The sequence below is a fragment of the Cervus elaphus genome, chromosome 23 (genome assembly GCF_910594005.1).
Source record: "Cervus elaphus chromosome 23, mCerEla1.1, whole genome shotgun sequence".
Classification (NCBI taxonomy): domain Eukaryota; kingdom Metazoa; phylum Chordata; class Mammalia; order Artiodactyla; family Cervidae; genus Cervus; species Cervus elaphus.
In genome coordinates, this window is record NC_057837.1 from 72,433,069 (window position 1) to 72,460,234 (window position 27,166).

Here is a 27,166-nt window from a genome sequence, read left to right on the forward strand (position 1 = left end):
CGCAACAAGCTACAGTCAGTAACGGCAACATAAAGGGCTGTGAGAGCCGAAAACAGTGTTTGTCCAGGGGAGGGGACAGGAGACCCAGAAGACGGAGGTGCCTGGGGCCCTTTTAGCTGGGTAATTTTTGTGCTTCTAAAATGTACCATCTGCATATATTACTTAATCCAAATAATACTCTTTTAAAAAGTGTTCAGGGACTTCCCCGGTGTCCAGTGGCTAAGAATCCGCCCGCCAACGCAGGGGACATGGGTTTGATCCCTGCTCCAGGAAGATCCCACATGTCTCAGGGCAACTAAGCTTGTGAGCCACAATTCCTGAGCCCACGTGCCTGGAGCCTGTTCGCAACAAGAGAAGCCTCCACACTGCCACTCCAGAGGAGTCCCTGCTCACCGCAAGCAGAGAAAGCCTGCCCACAGCAACGAAGACCCGGAGCAGCCAAAAAAATTTTTTTTGAATTTTAAGTAGTAGTAGTGTTAGTTGCTCAGTCGTGTCCAACTGTGATCCCATGGACTGTGGCCTGCCAGGCTCCTCTGTCCAGGGGAGTCTCCAGGCAAAACTGCTGGAATGGGTTGCCATTTCCTTCTCCAGAGGATCTTCCCGACCCAGAGATCTAACCCAGGTCTCCTGCAGTGCAGGCAGATTCTTTACAGTCTGAGCTACAGGGAAGACTCATTTAAAAATAATGGTATTCAATGACCCATCAGCCAAGAATCAACTAGAGAGAAACAGGTAGGGGAGGAACACAAAGGAGGAGATGCAGGGTTGGGAGACTCCGGTTGTATATAAACCAAGCCCACCTCGTTCTGAAAACGGGGATTCAGAGGCCGAAAAGAAAATGCGAAGTGGCTTCAGGAGATGCTGCGATCCAGTGGCTGAATGGAGACCTCTTCTCCTGACTCCTAATGCAGCCTCTCAGGCTCCACCAGGCACACAGTAAATTTTACCAACTGTGTTTGTGTTTGGGACCCGAGCCAGGAGTCCCAACCGCAGGGAATGCACTCCCACCATCCCGCCCCTCCTGCACCCAGGATGTCTACAGCAGCAGGAAAGGCAGCGCTGCAGCGGCCCAGACGCCTTCTATGCGCCACACTGGCATTTTCCCTCATTCTCACAAGGTAGAGTTACTCACTCCAGTTGACAAAGGATGAGGCTGAGGTCCGGAACAGTGACACATCGAGAGACACAGCTAGGATGCAGCAGAGATTCAAACCTGGGTTTGGGGGCTTCCAAAGTCCATGCTCTTTCGCGATCCTGAGCCACCCCTCTTGGAAGAGTCCTTCCCATCAGTTGAGGAAATCCCAACTGGAATGTATTGGTGAATGCCTTTGTCTTCAGACTCTGAATTTTGTCAGACAGGATAAGATTCTTATCACATCATAAAGTTTGTCCCCGCCACACCTCGAATCTGAGCTAAACCTCAACCTTCCCTAAGAAATTACCAGCGACCCCTTTCTTAGAAACATCTAAATAAACTGACTCAGTAAAGTCTCTCGGAAGAATTTCCCTACTTTTTACCCTTTTACATTGATGGTTCCTTTAATTTACTTCTTCCCAGTGGAGACCTGTCCTCAAATGAACCTCCTGGTTTTAACACATAGTTCTGCCTTTCCTCAATGCAAGAAAGGGGTGGCATCCTATTCCTTTTGGTAAAAGGGGCTAGGCCTGGGCCCCTCAGAATCTCCAGAGCTGTCTGAGGCCAATATGTCACAAAAGGATATTATGGGTTGATGTGTTATTCATGTCGACTCATTTATCATTTATACCGATGGCTTCCAAAAGGATTGATGGGGTCCTTCACATTAAACCCGGTGCAAAGCAGGGCAGCAGCTGAGACTCATCTGATCTGAGACCTTGTGATGGAAACAGGTGTGCCTGAAGACTACACCCGGGTACCGAATCTGGTACCCAATGTCCCAAGCATCTAAGACATCTAAGGAAACATCCCAAGTTCAGAAGAACCCTTCATTTCTCTCCAGCTTTTTTCTTTAACCCAGTGATTCTCCAAGTAGGTCTGGACCAGTATCAGCATCACCTGGGAACTTGTTAGCAATGAGATTTTTCAGGAACTTCCTTGGCAATCCCGCGGTTAAGACTCTGAGGTTCCACCACAAGGGGAGTGGGTTTGATTCCTAGTTGGGGGAACTAAGGTCCCACATGCTGTGTGGTGCATCCAAAAAATTTTTTTAAATAAATAAGAATTTTAGGTCCCAACCCAGATTAAAGGAGAAACTTGGAGAGAGGCCCAGCAATCTGTTTCAACAAGTCAACTTGAGGATTCTGACCCAACAGGAACAAGCACAATGACAGCGGTCACCTCTAACTGAGCACCTACTATGTGCACAGGATTAAACCCATCATCTCACTGGTCCTTATAACTGAGGACCACATGCCCAGCTCTGAGGTAGGTGTGTTTTGTGCATTATGTCAATTTACTCCCTACAATAACCTTTTGAAGAACTTACTTTTTTTTTTTTTTGGCCGCATCACACAGCTTGTGGGATTGTAGCTCCTCAGCCAAGGAGCGAACCCATGCCCCCTTCAGTGGAAACGCAGAGACTTAATCACTAATGAGACAGCCAGGGAAGTCCATTATTATGCGCCCATTTTACAGAAGAAGAAACTGAGTCCCAGAGAGCTGAAGCCACCGGCCCAAGGTCGCACAATTTAGAAATGGCAGAGGTGAGATAAAAATGCAGGTGTGTTGGATTCCAAAGCCACATTCTTTCTGTCCCACCCTGGAAGCTCCCCAGCTATATCACCCCAAGAAGTGATACAGCTGGGTCAGATGAGAGCTGAGGAGGAGAGAGGGGGCAGGCAGGGAGAGCCTGCCTGGGCAGAAGCAGCCCAGACTCCACACTACCTTCCAGCTACAATGGGAAAGGAAGCCACATGACGCATTTAAAGTCACCTGTGTCTAAGGAACTCAAAAGACTGGGATTCAGGAGGCGGGAGTTCTTGGCTTCTGAATTTATTTATCAAGCTGAGGGTCTTTCTCCTTCCCACTCTGAACCTCAGTTACCCACACTCATATTCCTTGTTCCTGTCTACAAGGCTCACTTGTGCCCCCAGCTTACTTCTCTGACCTCGCCTCCCCTCATGCAGCTTAATCACGCTGGTCTGCTGTCTGTTCCCTGAACACCCACATTCACGCTGACCTCAGGGCCTTTGCACCACCTGTTCCCTACGCCTAAATCCCTCTCGCCCTTCATACTCCCATGGCTGGCTCTTTGTCATGCAGGGCCTCAACTCACCTGTCACCTCCCCAGTAAGCCTTTCCTGACTACCTTACTTCATGTCCTAGCCCATCAACCTATCTTCTTTTCATTTCACTTAACACAGTCTGAAATTATTTATTGCTTAATTGCTTCCCTGTTTATTATCTGTCTCCTCCACTCCAGAACATAGCTCCATAAGAGCAGTAACTGCCTGACTTGTTCCCCAGATATAGCCCCAGCACCTAAAGAGACGTTTGGCACTGAGCAGCTAATTAAATATGAGTTGAAGAAATAATAACACCAAAGAAGAAAACCTAGACTCAAAGTCCAGAGCCCTGGATCCTTAACATGTGACCCTGGCAAGGTGCTCTGCCTCATAGAGCCTCAGTTTCCCTCCTTGCCTAATGAAGAGCATGGACTAGATGCTCTCCAAGAGGCCTTCCAAGATCGCTAGTCTTGGAAAGCCAGGCCTGGAAGCCACCCAGCTAGTCCATCCAGAAGAGGCACCTGGCCAGGGTCTCTGCAGCAGCTGCCCCCTCCCCACCCCCACCCGCATCCCTGCCCAGCCACACACTCATCTCACTCCCCCATCGCAGAAACTGTTAATGAAGTGCGCACTGCTAAATGCAGTTACAATTACGGGGGCTAAGAATAAGGCGCTGACATCAGCCTTGTCAGTTTCCGAGTGAATCAGAAGGGGAGGGGGGAGGAAGGAGAAAAGGGGAGGGGGGACGGTGCTCCGGAGCTGTCAAGTGGAAATAGCACAGCGTTAAATATAATCCAGCATTGGCCTACATCGGTCTGGAGAGGCAGGTGATAGATCGGCCCCCAGGGCTGGGGCAGACAACTGGATTCTTCAAGGAGGCCAGGCAGCCCCGTGACGGAGATCATCCAGGAACCGATGGGCAGGAAGGCACTCCAGTGAGCTGGGGTGGAATGGAGTGGGATGGCAGATCCCAGAGGGGCACATCTGAAGCTGAACAGGCCCACACACCCTTGCCTTCGTCAGTGGCTGTTTTGCCAGCCCAAGCACAGCCGCCAGGCCTGACACTGCCCTTTCCCCCCTGGAATCTCATTTCAGGCCAGGAGGCAGAGGATGGTCTCTGGAGTCAAACACGCCTGGGTTTGAATCACTACTGTGCAACCCAAGAAAGTCACAAAACTACACCAAGCTGCCTGGCTTTTCCTCATCTGCAAAATGGGTACATCGACAACAGTAGCTACCCCTTCTGGCTGCTGTAAGATTCAGGGAGACTATGGAAGGCACTGAGCGCAACCCTTCAACCATTTTTATTTTTACAACCCTGATACATGCGCAGACAAGGATGATTAACCCCTTTTTCAAGAGAGGGAAACTGAGGCCTGGGATTTGCCTGAGGCCCTAACACCAAGGTAGAGTCAAATCCAAGCCGCATCGAGTAAATGGGGAGGGTAGGGACCGGGAGGGAATTCCCATTGGTCATTCCAGGGGACTGGGGGTGAGGGTGGGAACTGAGCTTCGACAGGAAGACAGCGGGCTTGACTGCCAAGGCGGGGAGGGGGTACACAGACGACAGTGTGTGTGCGGGGGGAGGGGGGGCGTCTACACCCTTCTGAGCACATTCTCCAAAACTGGTGCCTTTCCAACAATTCTTAAAAGACATGCTGAAGCGATGGTTGTTAAGGCCACCGTGAAGAGATGTTAGGGGAGGCAGAGAGGAGAAGGGCCCTGAGATGAGAGAGGGGGTCAGCTGGCTCGCATCTGCTCTCCACCTCTCTGCCCTGCACTCTCCCAGTCCTCAGTCGGAACAGGCTCACCTCTGGGTGGAGGTGGGCAAGAAGGAAGGCAGCGCAGAGTTCTCAAAGGGAGACAAGGCAACGGGTCCCTCCTTTTCCCTTCCCACCAAACACAAGCAGGGGGGCCTCTCTGATAGCTGCAAACACCAAGGAAGCTGCAGCCATGAGTCTGGCAGCCTGGGGACAAGGAAGAGAGGGCGCCAGAGAGGGGGGAGAGAATTTTCGGAAAGAGCTCTAACAGCATCAGAACAGATCTGGAGGCCAGTGAGCTGTGCACCGGGGGAAAGGATGACTCCTGTGCATGCTATTTTTCTGAGATGCCTCTTTCAGGGTCATTCAAGACAGCGGAGTTTGGGGTCCGCATTCTCACCCCACCCACAGCCTGAACTATGAGAAGAGCTGGTTCCATTCTTTACTGTGCCTCAGTTATCCAAATCCAGAAGAGTTCTGCCCAATTCCCAGCCCATAAAGGAGATTACAGCACTTGGTGGTAACTTAGGGAAAGCGGCAGAGGGGGAACAGGAAGTGGCGTGCCCCAGGGATGAAAGTGGGAACAGAGGCTTCCGAACCTCCACCTCGCGCCCTCCAGCGGCCCCGATCCTGAAGGATATTTTCAGGCTCCTCCCCTCACCACTCCCCCTCATCCACCCAGCCCCAGCCCCCCTTTAGGGCCGAAGTCCTCTGTTCCCACCACCTCAGGGTGGAAGGGGTGGTTCAGCAGGACATTTTGTTTCCCAGGAAAAGCTCAGGTCAAATTTCAAGGACAAAAGTTAGCACTGGGGCTGGGAAAGAAAACTCTGCCAAGAGGAGAAAACTGGGGAAGGGAGGGGGAGTCCAGGGCGGGTCATTCCAGGTGCCTGGGGTGGGGGCGGGACTTGGAGCTCTCGGTCCCCCTGCTGAGATCTGTCTGGCGAGACATAAGTTATCTCCTCCCCACCAGCCAGGAGAGGTAACGCAGACAGCCCCCTCCATCTTCCCTCCGTCCAAAAATAAGGGGACTGGGTTTCGGCACTAGTTGGTAGGTCCCAGCCACCAGGCCACCCCACCCACCAGATTTGGCCTGATCGGAAGAAGGCGGTACCACGAAGGGCTTTCCAGCTCAGAGATGTGGCCCGAACTGCTAGGAGAGGGACCGGTAGCCGGCCGGTGTTGCCATGGCAACTTCCTCCCTGCACTGGATCGAAGCATCCTATGGGCAAATCGGAGCTGGCTGCTCCATCTTCTCCGCCCCTCTCCCGAGCGGGTGGGGGAGAACTGGACGCCAAAACCACTTGGTCAGACTCAGGGACACCATCCTCAATTTCAGACCCTGATGTAGCAGCCCCCTTTGGCATTTGCTGGAAACTGGAGACACTCTCCAGACACACTCCCCAGCCATGCCCCAAGGCAGACTGGCAGGTCTGGGACTGTAGATGTAATAAAAATGAACTGTTGAAGAGAACAGGGACATGGGGAGCTGGGTGCTCCCCACCCTCTTGTTCCACATGTAAGTCCCCCAAATCCCCTTCTTTAAACCCCTCCCAAGAAGGAGGGCCCAATTCTGCCTTAATAGCTATAACAATGCAATAAAATTAGCTTATAAGTTAACGTTTTGAGAACCAGGCTTCCCCCCTGCCTCTAACCCACAGATTCCTTTTTACAATCTTGCTCAGAAACAAGCTAACAGCTACTGAGAGCCCATCTCGTGTCAGGCGCTGTACTCTGCCCTCTGCACACACAGCGTAACAATCAACAGCATAGATGCTTGAGGCAGACTGCTCAAGTTCAGATCCTGCCTCCCTCATTTCCTGGTTCAGTGACCTTGAGTGAATACTCTCTCTGTGTCTCAGTTTTCTCCTCTGAAAAATGGGGATGTTAACATGAATTCTGTCTCAGTTTTCCCATTTGAAAATGGGGACTGTCAAATGTTAATTTTATAGACTTGCTGTGAGGAAAGAAAGCAATATTGAAAGTGCCTAGGAGAATACTTAGCAGAAGGAATCATTTAAAAAATGTTTACCCTCTGTGGTCCATACTCTTTATTTTCTTCCTGATATAAGAAAGCAGAGGTCACATGTCTAACTCCCCGCTGCCCCATCCCTCCTCAATTACAAAGCCAGAAGGAACCAGGTTGAGCCATGAAGACACAAACATGAAAAATGCCTCCCAAAAGCATGCCTCTCTAAAGCCCCAATATCTTTTTTTAATTAATAATAATTATCTATTTATTTTTTGCCTGCATTTTTTTTTCATTTATTTTTATTAGTTGGAGGCTAATTACTTTACAACATTATAGTGGTTTTTGCCATACATTGACATGAATCAGCCATGGATTTACATGTGTTCCCCATCCTGATCCCCCCTCCCACCTTCCTCCCCATCCCATCTCCCTGGGTCTTCCCAGTGCACCAGCCCTGAGCACTTGTCTCATGCATCCAACCTGGGCTTAAAGCCCCAATATCTTTCTAAAAAGGGGCAAAGCAGTGTAAGAAGTGGGTTCAGAGTGCACAAGGGAAGATGCTTCTTGGGAAGAATTCTAGGAATCCGCGGCTACCAGCCTCCTGAGCCCCAGGATGGCTAGAACGGGGAGGAAGGGGCAGCTTCCTTTGCTGACAAAATGTCCAAGGCTCCCAAGCTCAAGGGAAGAAAGTGCTCTGGCCCAGTTAAGGCTAATGAAAGTCTCCTCCTCACAGTTTCTCAGGAAACCAGCTGAAGGGTAGCATATAAGCTCTGAAGATGGCTCTGAGTCAATCGAGTTGATGAAAAAGATGCAGTGGACAGGAGGTGGAAGCAGCAACAAAGGGAGGACCCTAGATAAGCCAGAGGACCATCGGGGGCCCTTCTGGGCCACGGGGAACAGAGAGGGAGGCGAGGCGAGGCGAGGCGAGGGAGCAGAAAAGAGAAAGGTAGAGTCAGGTCAGTCTGACAGCCCTCCGACTAGAGCAGTCTCTGTCCACTATCTGAGACATATTCAAACCGCTTTTTGAAATTAGTTCAGTGCAGCGCCGCTCTAAAAGAATGAATCTAAAAGGCTTCTTTTCTAAAGGAGGAAATTAATGACTTTGAGAAGAACAAGAAAAATTAAGAACCAAGACGACGTTCCCTACTTCTGATTCTCACCAGACGTTCTTTAGCCTTCCAGAAATGAAACTTCACTTTCTTCCTCCCCCTCCCAAATTTGAAGCATCCCTTAAGATGAGCAGTTGAGTACAAGACGCCCAAACCAAACTCTTGGCTGTTGGCAGCTCCCTGGGGCCTCTTCACCTGGGAACCATTTTCTACACAGCGAGATCTGACTTAAAAAAAAAAAAAATCATCTTTCAGAGACAGGACTAGTGCTTTACTGGAAAGAGAACCGGAAACCTGATTTTAGTCTCGGCTCTATGCCCGACTCACTGGGTGACCTTGGGTTATACACACACACACAGGGACTTCAATCTCACACACATTCACACACACAAACACACACACATCCATTTGGGGGCAAAGAGATGTTGGACAAGATGATTTTGAGGTCCCCCAAGTGAAAAAAAAGTTAAGAATTTGAAGAAATCTGCTGGGGGGAAAAAAATCAGGTGGACCTTTAAAAATCTCTAATATTGCATGAAGTTACCTATTGTAACTTAAGTGAAACCAGAGCAAGTCGCCTGCAACCAACGATAATAACCAAAGCGTCTGAATCATGACAAGGAGCATGACTCTGGAGAAAAACCCAACTGTCCCTACCACAGCGACAGTTGGCTCTTGAGACCCAAGTGGCCTGCTGAACTTCAGGATTGTCCTTGAACATCAAGGGAGGGATAGGGGAGCCTGCCCACCGAGGCAGGTGGGGCTCCGTCCCCAAGCCCTGAGTTGAGCAAGATTTCCTCTCTCTGATTTTGCTCCAGGGGAGGCCACTGGGTTAGGAGAGCCCCTCCACCCCTCCTCACCTTGCCTTGTCCATAATAATAATAATACTACGCTCCCTCAGCAGCATCAAGGGGGAAGCGAAGCCTCAGTTATTCTTTCTGTAAAATGGTGATTCTGTAAATTGGCTCTGCAGTAACCATTTCACTCCACCCCCTCTTCAGGTCAACAGCAAGACAGCTGTGTCAGGGGTCAGCCTCACACGCCCCCATTCACCCACTTAGCCAACACATTCTGCTGTAGAACTTTCTCCCCACTTGCCTCCTGATCCAACAGGAAGAGGTGAGCACCCATCACCCACCGCTCCATCCAAGGCTTATCAGATAACTGGCTGACCAGAATAAGCGTCCCTGCAAGCAGAGAGTTTTAAGCAGAGCCCTTGAACTCCCTAAAACTATGGACAAAAATGTTTGGATGGTGCGTGTATGTATTTAGGGGAGAACTCATCCGTATTGTCATTAAGTTCCCCAAAACGTCTAGGAAACCATTTTGCTCCTCCCCACCACACACTCCCCTCCCCTTTCATCCCCTCCCTGAACTAAAATACTCTCAGATCAGCGTACAAAACACTTTTAACTTAACCTTGTGTCTGAGGTACCGTCCTCCCATTTTACAGATCAGTATATGGAGGCTAGGGGAGGCAAGACTCACCCAAGGTCACGGCTAATAAAGAGATAAGCAAGCCCAAGACCGGAACCTGATTCCGACTCCCTCTCTGGCACTCTTTGGGGAACTCTCACCCAAAGCCCTCCAGCTACCCCACCTGTTGGTGGATTCGCTTCCTCACCGCAAAAGCGTATCCGAAGCCCTTGTTTCCTCTGCCTGGTCCCAGGGCCGCCAGGAGCCGGTTTCTCCACATTTCCCCGCCCCTTGGGCTCCGGCTGAGGTTGCGCGCAGGCCTGGGAGCCTGAGGTTCGGGCCGATGAATGATAGCCCGGTCCAGCCCACCCAGAAAGGCCACTCCAGGCCCAAGAGCACCCGGGATCAGGGGCACACTCGGAAGGGCGCGCAGGTGTAGAGTCGTCGCCGCCCTACGCCTCCCTCCGGGACCAGCCGGGAGGAACCGAGAGGAAAGGCCGTCCCCCGGCCGGTCCCCTCAAGGTCCACCCCAGTCCTGGAGCCCGAAGCCCCCGCCCCTGGGGGAGGACGAAGAGAGACAAACGGGGGGCGCTCAAGGCCCTGGGCGCGGGGCAGGGGTCTGGCCCAGGGAGTCTCAGGATGCAGCCAAGACAAAGATGGAGCAGGAAGGTTGCGCGCCACCTCCAATGGCGGGGGGCGCGTCGGAGCCCCGCGGGTGAGGCGGCCAGAGCCCCGGGGTCTGAGGAGGGGGCACTTACAGGAGGCTCGGGGAGGGCGGCAGGTCGGATCCAGGGACAAGAATGGGAGCATTCAGTAGGCGCAGGTGAGTAGGGATAGCTAAGTCCAGGAGACCCAAAGGGCCCACCTGCGGAAAAGGGGTGAATGCAGAGGATCTAGGTCCCTGGGGGCGGCGGGAGGCGAGAAGATCCCACACCCTAGAGACTCTGAGGCCCCGTGGGTGGGAAATTAGACCCTGGGGGCGCATCCCCGAGGGTGGTTGGGATTGGGGGTGGGGAGGAAAGAGTGGCCACCTCTTAGGGCGCACCGGATCGGGGATGGGGCCTCGGGATCCGGCTCCCGGGACGCCCCCCGGGGGTCGGGGGAGGGCAGCGCGCTTACCCGCGTCCTCATCGTCGAAGGAGTTCATGCACGGGAAGTAGATGGCGAGCGCCTCGAAGGAGGCGGACAGGCTGAGGCGGCTCTGCGAGCGCTCCATGCCCGCGCCGGCGCCCGGCGCCTCGGCCGCGGCGGCGGCGGTGGCGGCCGGCTTGGGCAGCTTGGCCGCCCCATTCTTGACGCGGAGTACGGCGCGCGGCGTGGTGGCGGCGGCCCGGGGCCGGGCCGGGACTCCGCGGCGGGGCGGGCGGGCGCGGCGGGGCCGGCGGGCGGGCCGGGAGCTGGCGGCGCGCGGAGCCCGAGGCGCGCGGTGCTCCCGGCGGCGGCGGCAGCGGTGGCGGTGGCGGCGGTGGCGGTGGCGGCGGCGGCGGTGGCGGCGCAGCTCGCTCTGGCCCGCGGCGCCCCCAGCCGGCCGCGCGGGGCGGGCTCCAGTCGCCGCCGCAGCCAATCGGCGCCGCCCGGGGGAGGGGGCGCCGCGCGCGGGGCGTGGGAGCCGGAGGGCGCGGGCGGGGCCCCTCCTCGCCTCCCGGGCCCGCAGGTTGTGCGCGCCCCGAGCGACGAGCGCGCCCGACTGCTGCGCCCCCAGTCCCGGGGTGCGGCCCCACGCTGTCCCCACCCCCACACTGAACCCCCGCAGACGCCTCGAATTCCAGGCGTCCGGTCCCCACCTGAGACCGGCCAACCCCAGGGACAGAAACGCACTCGAAAGGGACACAGTCCCGGTGACCGGCGCTGGTGACCCTCAGGTTCACACGTGAACCCGCAGAGCAGCTCAAAGAGGCACCCCCAAGACTGCATCCACTTGTGCAAGATACACCGCGGACACCTTCAGACTTACACACCCAGAGAGACTCACCCGGGCTCACTCATAGCGACACTTGGAGAACCAAGCGCCAAAATCCCCTGAGACCCCCGCAGGTAGATACGTCCACGGACACACACGGATTCACACCCAGAGACCTGCAGACACAGTCTGAGCAACAAATAGGCACACCCTTGGCCACACAGGAGACCCTCGGAACCCACACGAACTGAGACGTTCAGGTGGACACACACACTATCGTGAACCCACCGTATCCAGAGAATCCACACTCACAGACACGCCTACTCAGTGACACACTCATAGTGACCAGACCTTCATGTAGAAACACCAGTGCCCCTCCTACACTGACCTCTCTCACAGGGATTCGGGCACACCCAGAAATACCCTGGCAAACACCATTGGACTCACACAGTCACCCTCAGACTCAGACACACCTCAGTGGGCACACACAGGTTCACACCCAGACACAGTCGCACAGACTTAGTCACTCCTGGTGACGGATACATTCTGATGCATAGACACCCGCAGACTCATACAGGCTCACTGAGAAACACTCCACCAGACTCACATGTTCACCCAGACACGCCCACGTATAAACCCTCAGGGACTCACACACACACACACACACACACACACACACACACACACACAAACACTCAGATAATGCAGAGCCCCCTACATGAACACAGTCATAACTCAAAATCTGCACTCCATTCCCTGGCCTTGACCCAAGACCTAGGTCCCTACATAGTTGGGCCCAGATGTCTAACTTTTCCCAGCTGTTCCTACATCTGCTTCAGGAAGCAGCCTGCTGAGATGGCAAGAAGAGCACAGTTTCAATCCAGACTGTGATGCTATCCTTCACCTGCCTGTTTTTCCATCTGTACAAGGGGGATTCAACCCGCGCCCCACTTTTGGATGGTGGTGAGGATTAAGTAAGATAACATGTACTAGTTTTTGGTTGTTGTATAACAAAGAGACTTAAAAGAAACACACCCATTTATTAGTTTACCATTCTCTCAGAGGTCTGAGCAGGCTTGACTGGGTTCTTTGCTTAGGACTTCACAAGTTATGGGCCAGACTGGGTTCTTATCTGGAGGCTCTTGAAAAGAATTAGCTTCCAAGCTCATTCAGGTTGTTGGTAGTATTTGGTTCCTCGGAGCTGTAGAACTGAGGGTCCCATTTCCTTTCTGGCTCTTAGCCAGAAGTCACTTGCCATTCCTAGAAGCAGGTCTGTGGTCCTTGCACATGGCCTCTTCATCTTCAAGATCGTTATTAGGATGTCGAACACTTCTCCTCCTTAGCATCTCTCTCACCTCCCTTCTACTTCCTGGACTGAGAAAGCTCTGCTATTAAAGTGCTTGTGTGGTTAGATTAAGAATATACATGGCTGTGTGTATATATATTAGTAGAGAGAGAGACAGGCTTCCCTGGTCTCTCAGCAGCAAAGAATCTGCCTGCAATGCAGGAAACGCAGGTTCCATCCCTGGGTGGAGAAGATCCCTTGGAGGAGGGCAACCCACTCCAGTATTCTTGGAAATCCCATGGACAGAGGAGCCTGGCAGGCTTCAGTCCATGGGGTCACAAAAGAGTCAGACTTGAGTTAGCAGCTAAACAACAGCAATAATATAGATAGACACACATATATATGTATGACATATTGTGTAAATATCACTTGTAAGATATATATGTATGTATGTAATTTATAGTGCGTGTGTGTTCATGTATTTGCACCTGCATGCGTGTGTGTGTGTATCTCACCCAGCCCGAGGGGATTTAAGAAGGCTTCTTTGGAGAGGTGACATTTAAGCTGAAAATGCTATGTGCCTGGCACTGTTCTTGGCCCTGGGGATATAAATACCAGCAAATGAAATAAAGCCACTGCCCTCACATTTGCATTTAAAAATCATCTCTGGGACTGCTCTGGGAGGAATAGATTGGAGTGAATTTAGAGGGTTGCTTCCCCCTCTTCTCTTCAGATAAATCCTGATTTGAACCCAAAAGCCACTGATTGTTTCTAAAATGCAAATGGCAGGGGAGGCTGAGAAAGCATGTCCCGTGGGAAGGTGAAACGGAGGAGGTGGGGGGACCGTGGGTCCCGAGGCCAGATGGGAGGCTGTGGGCCCTGGGTGGGAGGCAGCAAGGGCCAAGGCTGGGGAGAGGGCAGGAAGGGCTGAGCCTGAGAAAGTTGCTGAGACAACATTGGGCAGGATTAAGAGGCAGGCTGGATGGGTGAGGATCGGGAAGGGAAGGGGGGAGCGAGGCTGCCAAGCTTTGCAGCATCAAGAGAAAACGGCACAGATGGATGAAACTCCTCCTCTTCAGCATCCGTCCTCTAAGACGAAGCGCGCAGCGAAGTGGCCCCGAAATGTTCTGTGTGTAGCAAGACTCAGGTGAGCACCTTTCTAGAGGAAGGGAGAGGCGGCTGGAAGGTAGCTGAACCCAAGAGAGTCCTGGTTGCTGCTGATAAGAAAAAGACTCATCCTGTTTGTGTTCTGCCTGCTGGGGTAGGGGTGTGTGGATATGTGTGTGTGTGCACGTAAACATCTCTGTGGGTGTGTCTCTGAATAGATGGGCACTTCTGCATATCTGTGTCCTTGTCTGTGAATGACCTTGTCTCTGAATATGACCTTGGAAGATGCATGTCTTTGTGTTAAGTGAATCCAATCTAGCTTTAAATGCAACATACATCCTGGTCTTTGTATGCACTGGTGTGTGAGTGTGTGTGTGTGTGTGAGTGTGTGTGTGCGTGTGTGTGTGTGACAGAGACACAAGAGAGACAGACACACAAGAGAGCACTTGTCCATTCTTTATGTGTGTAACCCGCGCCACGTGTCCCAGTCTGTGTGGGTCTGTATCTGCTTGAGTGGGCTGGTGTCTCCTACTGATAGTGTGTGCTTCTCAGCATCTGTTTTACCTCTTAGTGTATCAGGATCCATGTGTGTGTGTATGTAACTAGGCTGTATTGGTTTTATTTGGGTATCAATGTCAGATGTCTCTTCTTGTCCATGTGTGTATGTATCTGTCCCCTTAAATCCTGGTAGTGAGAATTTGACTGTGTGTGAAGGCTGCTGTCTGTGAACTTGTCCATGTAGGCTGATAGCTTGAAAGGGGACTCATCTTCTTGGATTAATTTTTGCGTTTAATTGGCTAACACAAGACTGAGCTGATGGGGGTAGAGATATTAAGATATTTTATTAATTCCGAGTCCCTTAGACAACTGTCTCAACCATTCATTTATGCTTCCAACCATCCATTCAGTCATCCACCCAACTATCCACCCTCCCACCCTTTCATCTCAATTGCACTGACACTTACTAGCTACATAATAAGTGACACTTACTAGCTACATAGTTATCTCTTAGACAAATGACTTTATCTCTCTGTCTCTGTTTTCTCATCTGTGAAATGGGAATGATACCGGATAGATTTGGAAGTAGGGGTGTGGGAGTTAAGTGAGATATTGCTTATAAAACAGTAACCACATGGCATGGTGCATAGTAAGTGCTTTCTGCATTAACAATTATCATCATCATTGTGGCAGCCAATGTATTTCAGCAAATTCTCATCAGCACTTTACTACAGGCCAGCCCTGAGCTAGAGGCTGGTGGGGCCCTACTTTAGCAGAAACCATTAAGTGCCTCTGCCACCACCTTCTGGTGTGACCTTGGATAAAGCCTATGTCCGCTCTGGACCATACAATAGATAGAGCACACTTGCCTCACCTCCGTTATGGAAATTCTTAGTGCACCTGACTTTCAAAAACTGCAAAGAGCTGTGCACAGTTATGGAGCAGGCTGGGGACCCCTCCCCTGCCAAGCCTAAGAATGGCAGGGGCCCATCCTGGGTCATCTGGAGAGTCAGGCAGAGCTGGAACAAAGCCAGGACCCATTTTCACTGTGGGGCTCAGGCCGCTGCTTCCTCCCAACCCCTGCTGGCCTGTTTTCCCTCTGGGGAAGCATCTGATATTCTCTCATGGCAGGAGATGAGCATGTGGGGGAGCAGGGAGCGAAGAGGGGCAGGAACACACATTCTGGTCCAGGAAGAGTATCTTCACTTACTATTTGGTGAGGGGCCTTATGGCTAAAAAAAAGAAAGAAAAATAATAAAGGAATTGGGTAGGGGGTGTGATTTCTGCCCCCCAAAACCACCCTTTAGGACAAGAGAGAGAGAAAGAAAGAAACAAAGGGTAGAAAGAGACAGAGACTAGACAAGAGACAGGGACATAGTAATAGAGACGCAGGAGGCAGAGAACAAAGAGGCAGAGACAGAAACAAGCGAGGGGAGAGAGAGTTAGAGATGGGAAGGCAGAAGGAATGAGGTCAGGCTTTACCACACACCTGGTTTGAGCATCTCCAAAGCAAGACTTACTGCAGCAGCCCTTGCATCGGGCGCTGCTGCACTTCTTGGGTCATCCTCAACGAACACATACACACACACTCACCCACACACACATTCACACCAACTCACACACGCACACACATACTCACAGAGCAGCAGGTGGAGGAGGAGGCAGGGGCTTGAGGTAGGGGCAGATCCTGGCCATAAGAAACCCCCTGTGTGACCTTAGGCAGTGCTAAGCCACTATGTTCTCATTTGGAAAATAAACTTCAAACCTCGTTCAGTGACTTCAAGGCTAAATGGGTAAAAGAGTTTTAGAAATAATGGAGAAAAAATGGAAAAGAACCTTGAGAACTAGACAAGCTGATTTTACAGTTCATAGGAAAAATAAGCATGTAAAAGTTGTCAGGAAAATGAGTTGGGAAGAGTAGGGAAGAATAAAAGATAACGAGCCCTATCTGATGGTAAAACATTGTAAAACTACAGTAAGGTTTTTGTATATAATTTTATTTACTTATGTTTGGCTTGCTGGGTCTTTGTTGCTGTGTGGGCTTTTCTTTAGTTGTGGAGAGCAGGCTTCTCATTGAAGTGGCTTCTCTTCTCATAGAGCACAGGCGCTAGGGTGCTTGGGGCTCCAGTAGTTGCAGAAGGCGAGCTCAGTAGTTGCATCACCAGGGCCCTGGAGCACAGGCTCAGTAGCTGGGGCACACGGGCTTAGTTGCTCCAGGGCACATGGGATCTTCCTGGGTCAGGGATCGAACCCGTGTCTCCTGCATTGGCAGGTGGATTCTTTATCAATGAGCCATCAGGGAAGCCCAAAACTACAGTAAGTTTTTCAAAGGATAAAAAAAAAAAAGTTTCCTTAATATGTATAATATATGAAGAGTTTTTACAAAACTGTGGAAAGGCCATTGCTCCAATAGGAAATAGAGAAAAGTCATGATCAGACAGTTCTCAGACATATAATTTATAAATGGCATGGTTTCCCAGGTGGCATAGTGATAAAGAATTCACCTGCCAATACAGGAGATGGTTCGATTCTGGGTCAGGAAGATTTATCTATGTTATGTGATTCTCAGCACGTAACATGGATAAATGTCATGTAAACAAGAAAATATTGTGTCTCTCACAATTAAGGGAATGTTAATTAAAACAAAATCGAGTCACCTTTTTTGACCTACCGGTCTAATAAAGAAGAAATTGCTCAACAATTAATTGTAGGGAGAGGGAACAGGGAAATAGACAAAGATACACAGTGTTGGGAGTATATATTGATGGAAACTCTTCGAAGATTATGGGCTTCCCAGGTCGCTCAGTGGTAAAGAATCTGCCTGTCAGTGCAGGAGACACCAGAGACACAGGTTTGATCCCTGAGTCAAGATCTTCTGGGATAGGAAATGGCAACCCACTTCAGTATTCTTGGCTGGAAAACCCCATGGACAGAGGAACCTGGCAGGCTACAGTCCGTGGGGACACAAAGAGTTGGACACAACTTAGTGAGTAAGCACTCATGCTTTGGAGATTAATTTGTTGGCACCTATTAAATTTTCAAATCTACAAATCATTTCATTTAGAAATTTGCCATTTAACTCAGCAATTCTGCTTCTATGCATTTATTCTATAGGTCTACCTGCACATATGCACATATATAAAATAAGAATGTTGTAGCATTGTTATAATAGCAAGAGACTGAGAACAAGCTGCATGCCCATTAAATAAACTATGGCACATCCATACAAGGAATTCTACAGTCACTTTAAAGAACAATGTAGGTCTCCATATGCACTGATATCCTAGATACACAAATAAAAAAGCAAAATCTGAATAGTATATATAGTATGATCCCATCTGTGTGTGTTTATATACATATGTGTGTATATACCTATATACATATAAATATATGTTCATACTTAAATATATGTCTTTGAATAGACATGCAAATTTCAGGAGCAATATACAGGAAGGAAGCTGTTAACTGTGGTTTCCTTTGGGAAGCAAGACAGAAAACTTTCAGGCGGGAATCAGGATCTTTTGCTCTATGCCCTCCTCTTTTATTGTTCAGTTGCTCAGTCATGTTTGACTCTCTCTGATCCCATGGACTGCAGCACACCAGGCTTCCCTGTCCTTCACCATCTCCCAGAGTTTGCTCAAACTCATGTCCATTGAGTCGGTGGTGCCATCCAACCATCTCATCCTCTGTTGTCCCCTTCTCCTCCTGCCTTCAATCTTTCCCAGCATCAGGGTCTTTTCTAATGAGTCAGCTCTTCACATCAGGTGGCCAAAATATTGGAGCTGGAGCTTCAGTTTTTTTTACAATGAATATGTATTTTTCCAAATTAAAAAAATTTAAGTGCAGGGATTTCTCTGGTGGTCCAGTGGTTAACACTTACTTCATGCTTCATCTGCAGGGAGCATGGGTCGATCCTTGGTTGGGGTACTTAAAATCCCATATGCTGCATGGTGCAGCAAAAGGGAAAAAAAAGTATATTTTTCACCTAATAAGGGGTGATTAGTAACTCTTTGTAAATAATTGAGGTGTCAGTGTGTTACTTGGGCCAAGGCTGCACACTAACTCTCTTACTCTCTGCTAACTCTGTCACTAGCAACATGGATCAAGTGAGAGCATGCTTCCATATCCAGTTCCTGGGAATAAGGAAGTAAGCTTAGCTGCCCAAAATAACCACCTGTCATTTCCCAAGCCATCACCTGCTCTCCCAAGCCAAGGGAGGCCCTGTCTGGGTGTGAATGGTGGATTCCTCTCTTCAGGACCCAGAACCTTTTCCTTTGGTACCCCTTCTCCCACCAGGAAACCTCAGCATCTGAAGCTCTCCTTTGATGGCATCCAGATCAAAAGAAGGAGCCGGCTGGGGTCTAGAAACCTAGAAGATGAAGATTTCCTGTCACAAGCGGAAAGACCTCACAAGAGGGAAGACCTTCCCTCTCTCTAGGGCTCACTTGTCGAAAGGGAAGTGGCACAACATGACCACTGAGACGCCTCCCAGCCCTGACGTCTTGTTGAGTCTAATTTGGTTTGGATGTTCCTTCCACTTCTGCTGAATTACCCCCTCAGGTTGGATAGTCTTGAGTTCAAAACTGAGTAACGGACTTCCCTGGTGATCCAGGGGTTAAGACCCCTGCCAATGCAGGAGTCACAGGTTTGATCCCTAGTCTGGGAAGATCCCACATAATGTAAAGCAACTAAGCCTGTGTGCTACAACCACTGAGCCTGCATCTAGAGCCCACAAGTCGCAACTACTGAGTCTCCAAGCTGCAACTACTGAAGCCCGCAAACCTACAGCCCATGCTCTGCAATAAGAGAAGCCACTGCAATGAGAAGGCCGAGCACCATAATGAAGAATAGCCCTTGCTTGGTGAAACTGGAGAAAGCCTGTACACAGCAACAAAGACCCAGCACAGCCAAACATAAATTAAAAAAAAATTTTTTTTTAGATGAGTAACCGAAAATAACTGGCTTCTGAGAGTCACTAGCTATGTAATATTGGGTAAGGTGCTTTCCTCTCTGAACTTTAGTTTCAGTTCAGTTCAGTTCAGTCGCTCAGTCGTGTCTGACTCTTTTCGACCCCTGGACTGCAGCACGCCAGGCTTCCCTGTCCATCACCAACACCCGAAGCTTGCTCAAACTAATGTCCATCGAGTCAGTGATGCCATCCAACCATCTCAGCCCCTGTCATCCCCTTCTCCTCCTGCCTTCAATCTTTTCCAGCATCAGGGTCTTTTCCAATGAGTCAGTTCTTCACATCAGGTAGCCAAAGTATTGGAGTTTCAGCTTCAATAGCAGTCCTTCCAATGAATATTCAGGACTGATTTCCTTTAAGATTGACTGGTTTGATCTTGCAATCCAAGCGACTCTCAAGAGTCTTCTCCAACACCACAGTTCAAAAGCATCGATTCTTCGGTGCTCAGATTTCTTTATAGTCCAACTCTCACATCCATACATGACTACTGAAAAAACCATAGCTTTGACTAGATGGACCTTTGCTGGCAAAGTAATGTCTCTGCATTTTAGTATGCTGTCTAGGTTGGTCATAGGTCTTCTTCCAAGGAGCAAGCGTCTTTTAATTTCATGGCTGCAGTCACCATCTGCAGTGATTTTGGAGCCCCAAAAAATAAAGTCTGTCACTGTTTTCATTGTTTCCCCATCTATTTGCCATGAAGTGATGGGACCAGATGCCATGATCTTCGTTTTCTGAATGTTGAGTTTTAAGCCAACTTTTTCACTCTCCTCTTTCACTTTCATCAGAAAAAACAATATACCTCAGAGGATAGTTGGCAGATATAGTAGCTCAATAAATACTAACCATCATCTAAAGAATATGTGGTACATGTATACAATGGAATATTACTCAGTCATAAAAAGAATGAAATAATGCCTTTTGCAGCAACATGGATGGAACTAGAGGTTACCATACTAAGTGAAATGAAGTTCAGAGAAAGATACCATATGCTATCATTTAAACATGGAAGCTGAAATATGACCCAAATGAATTTATCTACAAAACAAAGACAGGCTCACAGACATAGGGAAAAGACTTGTGGTTGCCAAGGGGGAGGAGAGATGGGGGAGGATGGACGGGGAACCAGGTTAGCAGAGGCAAACTAGTTAGTAAACATGGAATGAATAACAATAAAATCCTACTGTATAGCAGTGGTAGTCAATCAGTGGTATCTGACTCTTTGGGACCCTAGGAACTGGGGCCCACCAGGCTTCTCTGTCCATGGGATTTCCCAGGCAAGAATACTGAAGAGGGTTGCCACTGCCTCCCCCAGGGGATCTTCCCCACCCAGGGATCAAGTCCATGTCATTTCTGTCTCTTACTTTAACAGACGGGTTCTTTACCACCGGCACCACCTGAGAAGCCCCGCTATTATAGCACAGGGAGCTAGATGGTCTGAAGTCACTGAGATTTTAGACTTCTTTGTTGCAGCCATTAGTCTAGCCTGCCTAATGTATTCACTAGTGGGACTTGTACTTCAATTGGGATGTGAAATTAAGTTGGGGCCAAAGGAGCCTTGTCTGGGCCATGAGCCACGGCGGGCAAGGAAAGCCAGACTTCCTAGGGCAGCAGGAGACTGAAAAAGAACTCTATAAGAAATGAAAAGAAAATCAAGCTGTGGAAATAGGGAGGGGGCAACCTTGGTGCCTGGTTTGTTGTGTGGTTTTTTTTTTTTTGCAGTCCTCAGTTTCATTTATTTGTGAGACTGAAACACCCATATTGGGTTGCTTGCCCAAAGCCATCTTCCTATATCTTTCTCTGTTTTTATCTGGATAATTCACCCTCCACTATGCAGTCATTCCTCCTGCCAGTCTATGGTTTATGCATCTGATGCAATTCTGACCAATGTGATGTGAGTGAAATTTTAGGGAGCAGCAGCTCCTTGGAAAGCTTCCCTCACTCGCTTTTTAAAAAATATTTATTTATTTATTTGACAGAGCCGGGTCTTAGTTGTGGTACTTGGAACCTTCACTTCTGGCCTGTGAACCCTTAGCTACAGCATGTGGGCTCTAGCCCCATGACCAGGGGTCAAACCGGAGTCCCCTGCGTTCGGAGTGTAGAGTCTTAGCCACTGGACCGCCAGGGAAGCCCCTTCCCTCACTCTTCAAAAATAAACACCTTAGAAAGAAACACTGCCTTTTCCATTGCTGGACATATACTCATTGAAACCAGGAGGAAAGCTAAATTAGGACAGACCTGAAAAATTGGGTGACAGAGCAGGTGAAAGAAAGAACCCAGATCCTTAATGATGTCATTGAGCCCCTGAGTTAACCAACCTTGGAACTGCCCTACTTAGTGGCTTAGTGTAATTGTTAGCATGTACATTTCATTACTGCTTAATACACATGGCTTGGGGCCTTTTGATTGTGTTTTCAGCCAGTGACAGCATCCCAGCAGATACACTTACCTGCCTATATTTTCTGCCAATGTCTTTGACATTGCCCTGTGTCCCTGCACTAAAACCCTCTCCATGTCTTCTTTCTTGAAACCAAGTAACCCCAGACTCAGCCAGAGCTGAGACACTAAGACACTTCTAAATGTGGGTTTTAATGCAGGTGTCTTTGTTTCTGATCCAGGGAAGAAAGGGGCAAGAAGGAGGGAGGAAAGTTGCGTGCAAGTCTCTTCTGGACCATGGGAGAAATAGGTGGAAAAGGAGGAAGGTAATGGTAGCCATTTCCCCAGTCTTGTACCTCCAAACCAGGCTGACTCACTCACACATCAGAGAGCCCTTGGATAGTGAGTATTTACCGTGCACTTCCTTTGAGCCAGGCACTGTTCTAGGTCCTGGGAAGTGCAGAAAACAATGCCCAAAGCGACAGTAAATTTGTGTCCTCATGAAGGTGATATCCTGTGGGGAAAAACAGGAGATGAAGATGAGAAATAAGTTAAAAAAAAAAAAAACTGTGTATAGTGTTTAGGGTCTTCCCCAGCGGCTCAGTGGTAAAGAATTCGCCTGCAATGCAGTAGCCACAGGAGACATGGGTTCTATCCCTGGGTGGAGAAGATCCCTGGGAGGAGGGCATGGCAAGCCACTCCAGTACTCTTCCCTGGAGAAGCCCAAGGACAGAGGAGCCTTGTGGGCTACAGTCCACGGCGTCACAAAGAGTTGGACACGACTAATGTGACTTAGCATGCACATATAGTGTTTAGATGGTAGAAAGTAATGTTGAAAATAAAGTATATAAAGTAGAGAAGGAGGATTGGGAGTGTCTGGAGACAGATTTATAGTGTTATGCAGGATGGCCATAGAAGCATCATAAGAGAGTAATGTTTGAGCAAGACCTGAAGAGGTAACTCAAGCAGATAACCAGAGAAAGAGTGTTACAGGCAAACGCAACAGCAAGTGCAAAGGCCCTGAGGTGGGAGAGTGCCTGGTGTGTTAGAGAAAAAGAAAGGAGGCCAATGTGGATGAATGAAAGGGAAGGTGGTACAACATGTGGTCAGAGAGGCAATGATAGGAGTGAGAAGATGGTCTAGGCCTCCTTGATTTGTGCAATAGGTGTAAGCCACAAATATTACTATTTTATTCTATTCCTTAAATTGACTTACTTTTTGTTTAGGTTCATTTATTTGAGGTGAAAATTTTATACTACTGCTATAGAATAAGAACCATTATCACTTGCCATAAATAGAAGGTGACCGAATAAATAAATAGGACAAAACTGAAACAGTATTAAATTATAGGGAGATACTGTGGCCTGCAAGGAGATCCAACCAGTCAATCCTAAAGGAAATCAACCCTGAATATTCAGTAGAAGGACTGATGCTGAAGCTGAAGCTCCAATACTTTGGCCACCTGATACAAAGAGCCGACTCATTGGAAAAGATCCTGATGCTGGGAAAGATTGAGGGCAGAAGGAGAAGGGGGCTACAGAAGATGAGATGGTTGGATGGCATCACTGACTCAATGGATATGGGTTTGGGTGGACTCTGGAAGTTGGTGATGGGCAGGGAAGACTGGCATGCTGCAGTCCATAGGGTCACAGAGAGTTGGACACAACCTGGCAACTGAACAACTGTGGCTTGCAGAAGGCTTGAGTCTGAAGTCAGCAATCTCTTTGATTGACAACCTAGAGAAGTGAAGAGACACAGTAGCACAGAAAGAAGACTTTCTCAGTAAAATGGAGGCCACCTAAAATCATTTTGTGTTCTGCCAGGTAGGGTGACCAACAGTTCTGGTTTCCCTAGGACTGAGGTTTCCCAGGATGTACTTTCATAATTAAGGGCTTCCCCTGTGGCTCAGCTGGTAAAGAACCCGCCTGCCAGTGCAGGAGATGCAAGAGACATGGGTTGGATCCCTGGGTGGGGAAGATCCCCTGGAGAAGGAAATGGCAACCCGCTCCAGTATTCTTGCCTGGAAAATCCCATGGACAGAGGAGCCTAGCAGGCTATACAGTCCTTGGGGTCACAAAGAGTCAGACATGACTGAGCGACTAACGCACACACACACACACACACATATATATGTATTTTCATAATTGGGACAGTTCTAAATAAACTAGGATGATTGCTCTCCCTACCACCAGGGATCCCCATTGCACTCTTTAGTCTCAGACCATCTTGCTTTGACTTGTCTTCTCTAAGTTACTGTTTATGATGGGCGGACTCTAAGATGACATTGCCTCCTGGATTCATACCCAGGCACAGAGAACCCGCAAACACTCTTGCCTGTGATAGGAAATTTAGGGGAAAAATAAGCACAAAGGAAAAATGAAAAAACATACTACCCAGAGATAGTTATTTTTAAAATCTGTTTTCTCCCCCCCTTTTTCTTCTATCTAAGTGCATTTCAATGCTCTCATACCCTAAGTAGTTTCATGGCCTGTGTTTGGTTTTTTTTCCCACTTAACTTTCTGTTGTAAACATTTTCCCACAGCGATAAATATACCTCGGACTTCCTCGGTGGTCCAATGGTTAAGACTCTGTAGTGCGGGGCGGGGGTAAGGATTTGATCCATGGTAGGGGAAAAAAATCCCACGAGCTGCTTGGTGTGGCAAAGAAAGAAAGAACGACTCTCCCAGTTAAATTGGTGACACATCCATAGTGGGTTCACTTGAAGTGGAACCTCTGGGTCAAAAGGATGCATGTTTTCAAAGCTTTTAATAAACATTGACAATATTGGAACATTCTTTACTCTCAACAGGAACACGTACACTATTCCTCACTCCCTCAAACCAGTTCGTCTTTGTGGTTTTGTTGTCGCTGTTGTTTGCCATCACAATGCCATGATTTCACAGTTCCCACCATCACCAGACACCCACCCACTCTGATATGTCACATGTATAAACTTAAACAATCCACCCTCAAAACCTTTCTTTACATGTATGTGTATACACAAGTAATACACAGTATTGCTTTGGGAGGGCATTTTTTAAACCTCATGTAAGTTCTAGCATGTCATATATTTTATTCTGTTGTCCAATGGGACAATCAATACGGTATTTGAGATTTGTGTTAACTCTTAATTTATGGAACTACTGCTTAATGTTTGTCTTCATTTTTTTATAAATTCATTTTCAGACTGATGTGTTTGCCATCACTTTACTGTTATAAGCAATGCTGTGATGGATATATTTATATTGAGTTGGCCAAAAAGTTCATTCAGGATTTTCCAAAAACCCAAATGAACTTTTTGGCCAATCCAATGCCTGTCTTTTTGTCTTTGCTAGAGTATCTAAGCAGAGGAGGTATTCCTGGATGGTAGGGTTGAAGGGTCTTTCAAGCTTACTTGACTGTGACTCACAATGAGAAGTACATTTTATATCATAATCTGGTAAGGCCGCCTACACACACACACACACACAAGTAAAACAAAAATTTCGTAAAATAATACCTATCTTTATCATGAGAAAAGCATTCTGATGTGTTTTATTCTAGTTAAGTCTATTTTATTCTATTTTGATCACAACCTACTAAACAGATTATTTAGCATATTAATGGGCCATGACTCACAATTTGAAAAATAATAGATTAAAATGTCTTTGTCTCACTACATGCTTTGAAATTACTCTTCAGAATAGCTATGCTAATTTACAAGGCATTAGGGTTTTTTCTCTACATCCTACTCAGCTCTTGAAATTATCTTTTTTTTTTTTTTTGCCAGTCTGATGAATGTAAAGCAGTATGTCATTGTTGTTTTAATTTTTCCTTCTCTAGTCACTAAGTTGAGTTTCTCTTCATCTGTTTATTCACTACTTGATTTCCTCAGAAAGTGCGTTTGCCTATTTTTCCGTTGGGTTGCTAGACTTTTTTCTTGCTGACTTACTACTGAGTTTCTTGTGCAGCTTAGATTTTCATTCTTTAATGATTGTTGTTGCCAATAGGCTGCAGATACCTTTTCCCAATCTGTTACACATTTGTTAACTTTGTGATGTCATTTATTGAACAGAAATCAATCATTTTCTTTATGTGTTTTATTTAAGAAATACTTTCTTCACTCCATATCATAATGATTTGCCGTGAATTTTTTATAGCTGCTTAAACCATCTGAGGTTTGTCCCTATGTGGTATGAGATAGGATATAATTTTGTTTATTCCATACAGTGGATCCACTTTCCCCAATACCATGAAAATGATGTACCCTTTCCCCTACTGACTTTTGTTGCCACCTCTACTGCATACCAAATATCCATATACGTGAGTCTGCTTCTGGGTTCTTCCGTCCCATTGGTCTAGCGTTAATAGCACACTTTGAAAATTAGAATTTATTATGGGGTGGCACAGAGTTGGACGTGATTGAAGTGACTTAGCAGCAACAGCAGCAGGGGAAGTTTCCTACCTTTGAGTTTATTGTTTTAATTTTTATTTTATGTTGGAGTATAGCTGATTAACAGAGACCCTGATGCTGGGAAAGACTGAGGGCAGGAGGAGAAGGGGATGACAGAGGTTGAGATGGTTGGATGGCATCATCGATTCGATGGACATGGGTTTGGGTGGACTGCGGGAGTTGGTGATGGACAGGGAGGCCTGGCGTGCTGCGGTTCATGGGGTTGCAGAGTCAGACATGACTGAGGACTGAACTGAACTGATAGTTTCAGGTGCGCAGCAGAGACTTAGCCTTTCTCCCCTAAACCCCTCTCCCACCCAGGCTGCCGCATAACATTGAGCAGAGTTCCCTGTGCTTTTATTTTTGAGATGACTTGTCTTAGCTATTTGTGAAAATTTATTCTTCCATGCACATTTTCAAATTGGCTTATTCAGTTCTGCTCCCTCAAATATTAGTGAGAATTCCATGAATTGATACCATTACAATGCTATGCCTTTCTTTCCACACATATAGTATATTTCTCCATTGATCCAGGAGATAAAAATCTCCTTTTGTAGGTTTTACCTGGCATGCTTGACTAAATTAAATTCTGGATAATTCATTTTCTCTTTCTCTAAAAAAATACTCTGTGATCTAATAAGTGGGAATGGTATCTTCTTTCAGGGGATCCAAGTTTTTCTATACACTTCCCTTTATAACCTTGTATCCTGAATCGCCTCATTGGCAAGGAGCAACATCAAACATCTTGGAAACCCAGGGCCCTATAGGGACTAAGCAAAATCAGTAATGCCCTAGTTAAATGGGAAATTGCCAAGAGCATCAATCTATAGAAGGTGCTAAGCATCCCTGGGGTGCTAAAAAACACCTCAAGATATGAAATGAGGTTTACAGTATTACATTGACCTGAATTTCTCAGGTGTGACACTATACCTATTGGAAGGTGATACTTTCAAAAACTACTTGGGGTGTTGGGGGAAAGAGATGCTTTGAACCATTAAACTGCCTTCTAAGGAAGACGTGGACGTGTGTGCTTAACTGCAGGGCGATAGTTTCATTAAGAGATATGCAAATTTGGGGCCAGAACTGAATTGCTTGTCACCACATGGGGTCTTTCATCTCAGCTCTTCCTTCATGCAATACTCTCATT

General features: G+C 48.1%; 1 protein-coding gene across 1 annotated transcript in view; it reads right to left on the reverse strand.

Moving 5' to 3' along the window:
- The window catches only part of RIMS4 (regulating synaptic membrane exocytosis 4), a 70,020-nt gene extending 59,222 nt beyond the window's left edge, over positions 1-10,798 (reverse strand). Inside the window, exon 1 of the mRNA XM_043884898.1 lies at positions 10,578-10,798. Within this exon, the coding sequence (XP_043740833.1) occupies positions 10,578-10,674 (97 nt within the window). The 5' untranslated portion in view covers positions 10,675-10,798. The remainder of the gene's footprint in view (positions 1-10,577) is intronic.
- Between the last annotated feature and the right edge of the window lie 16,368 nt (positions 10,799-27,166).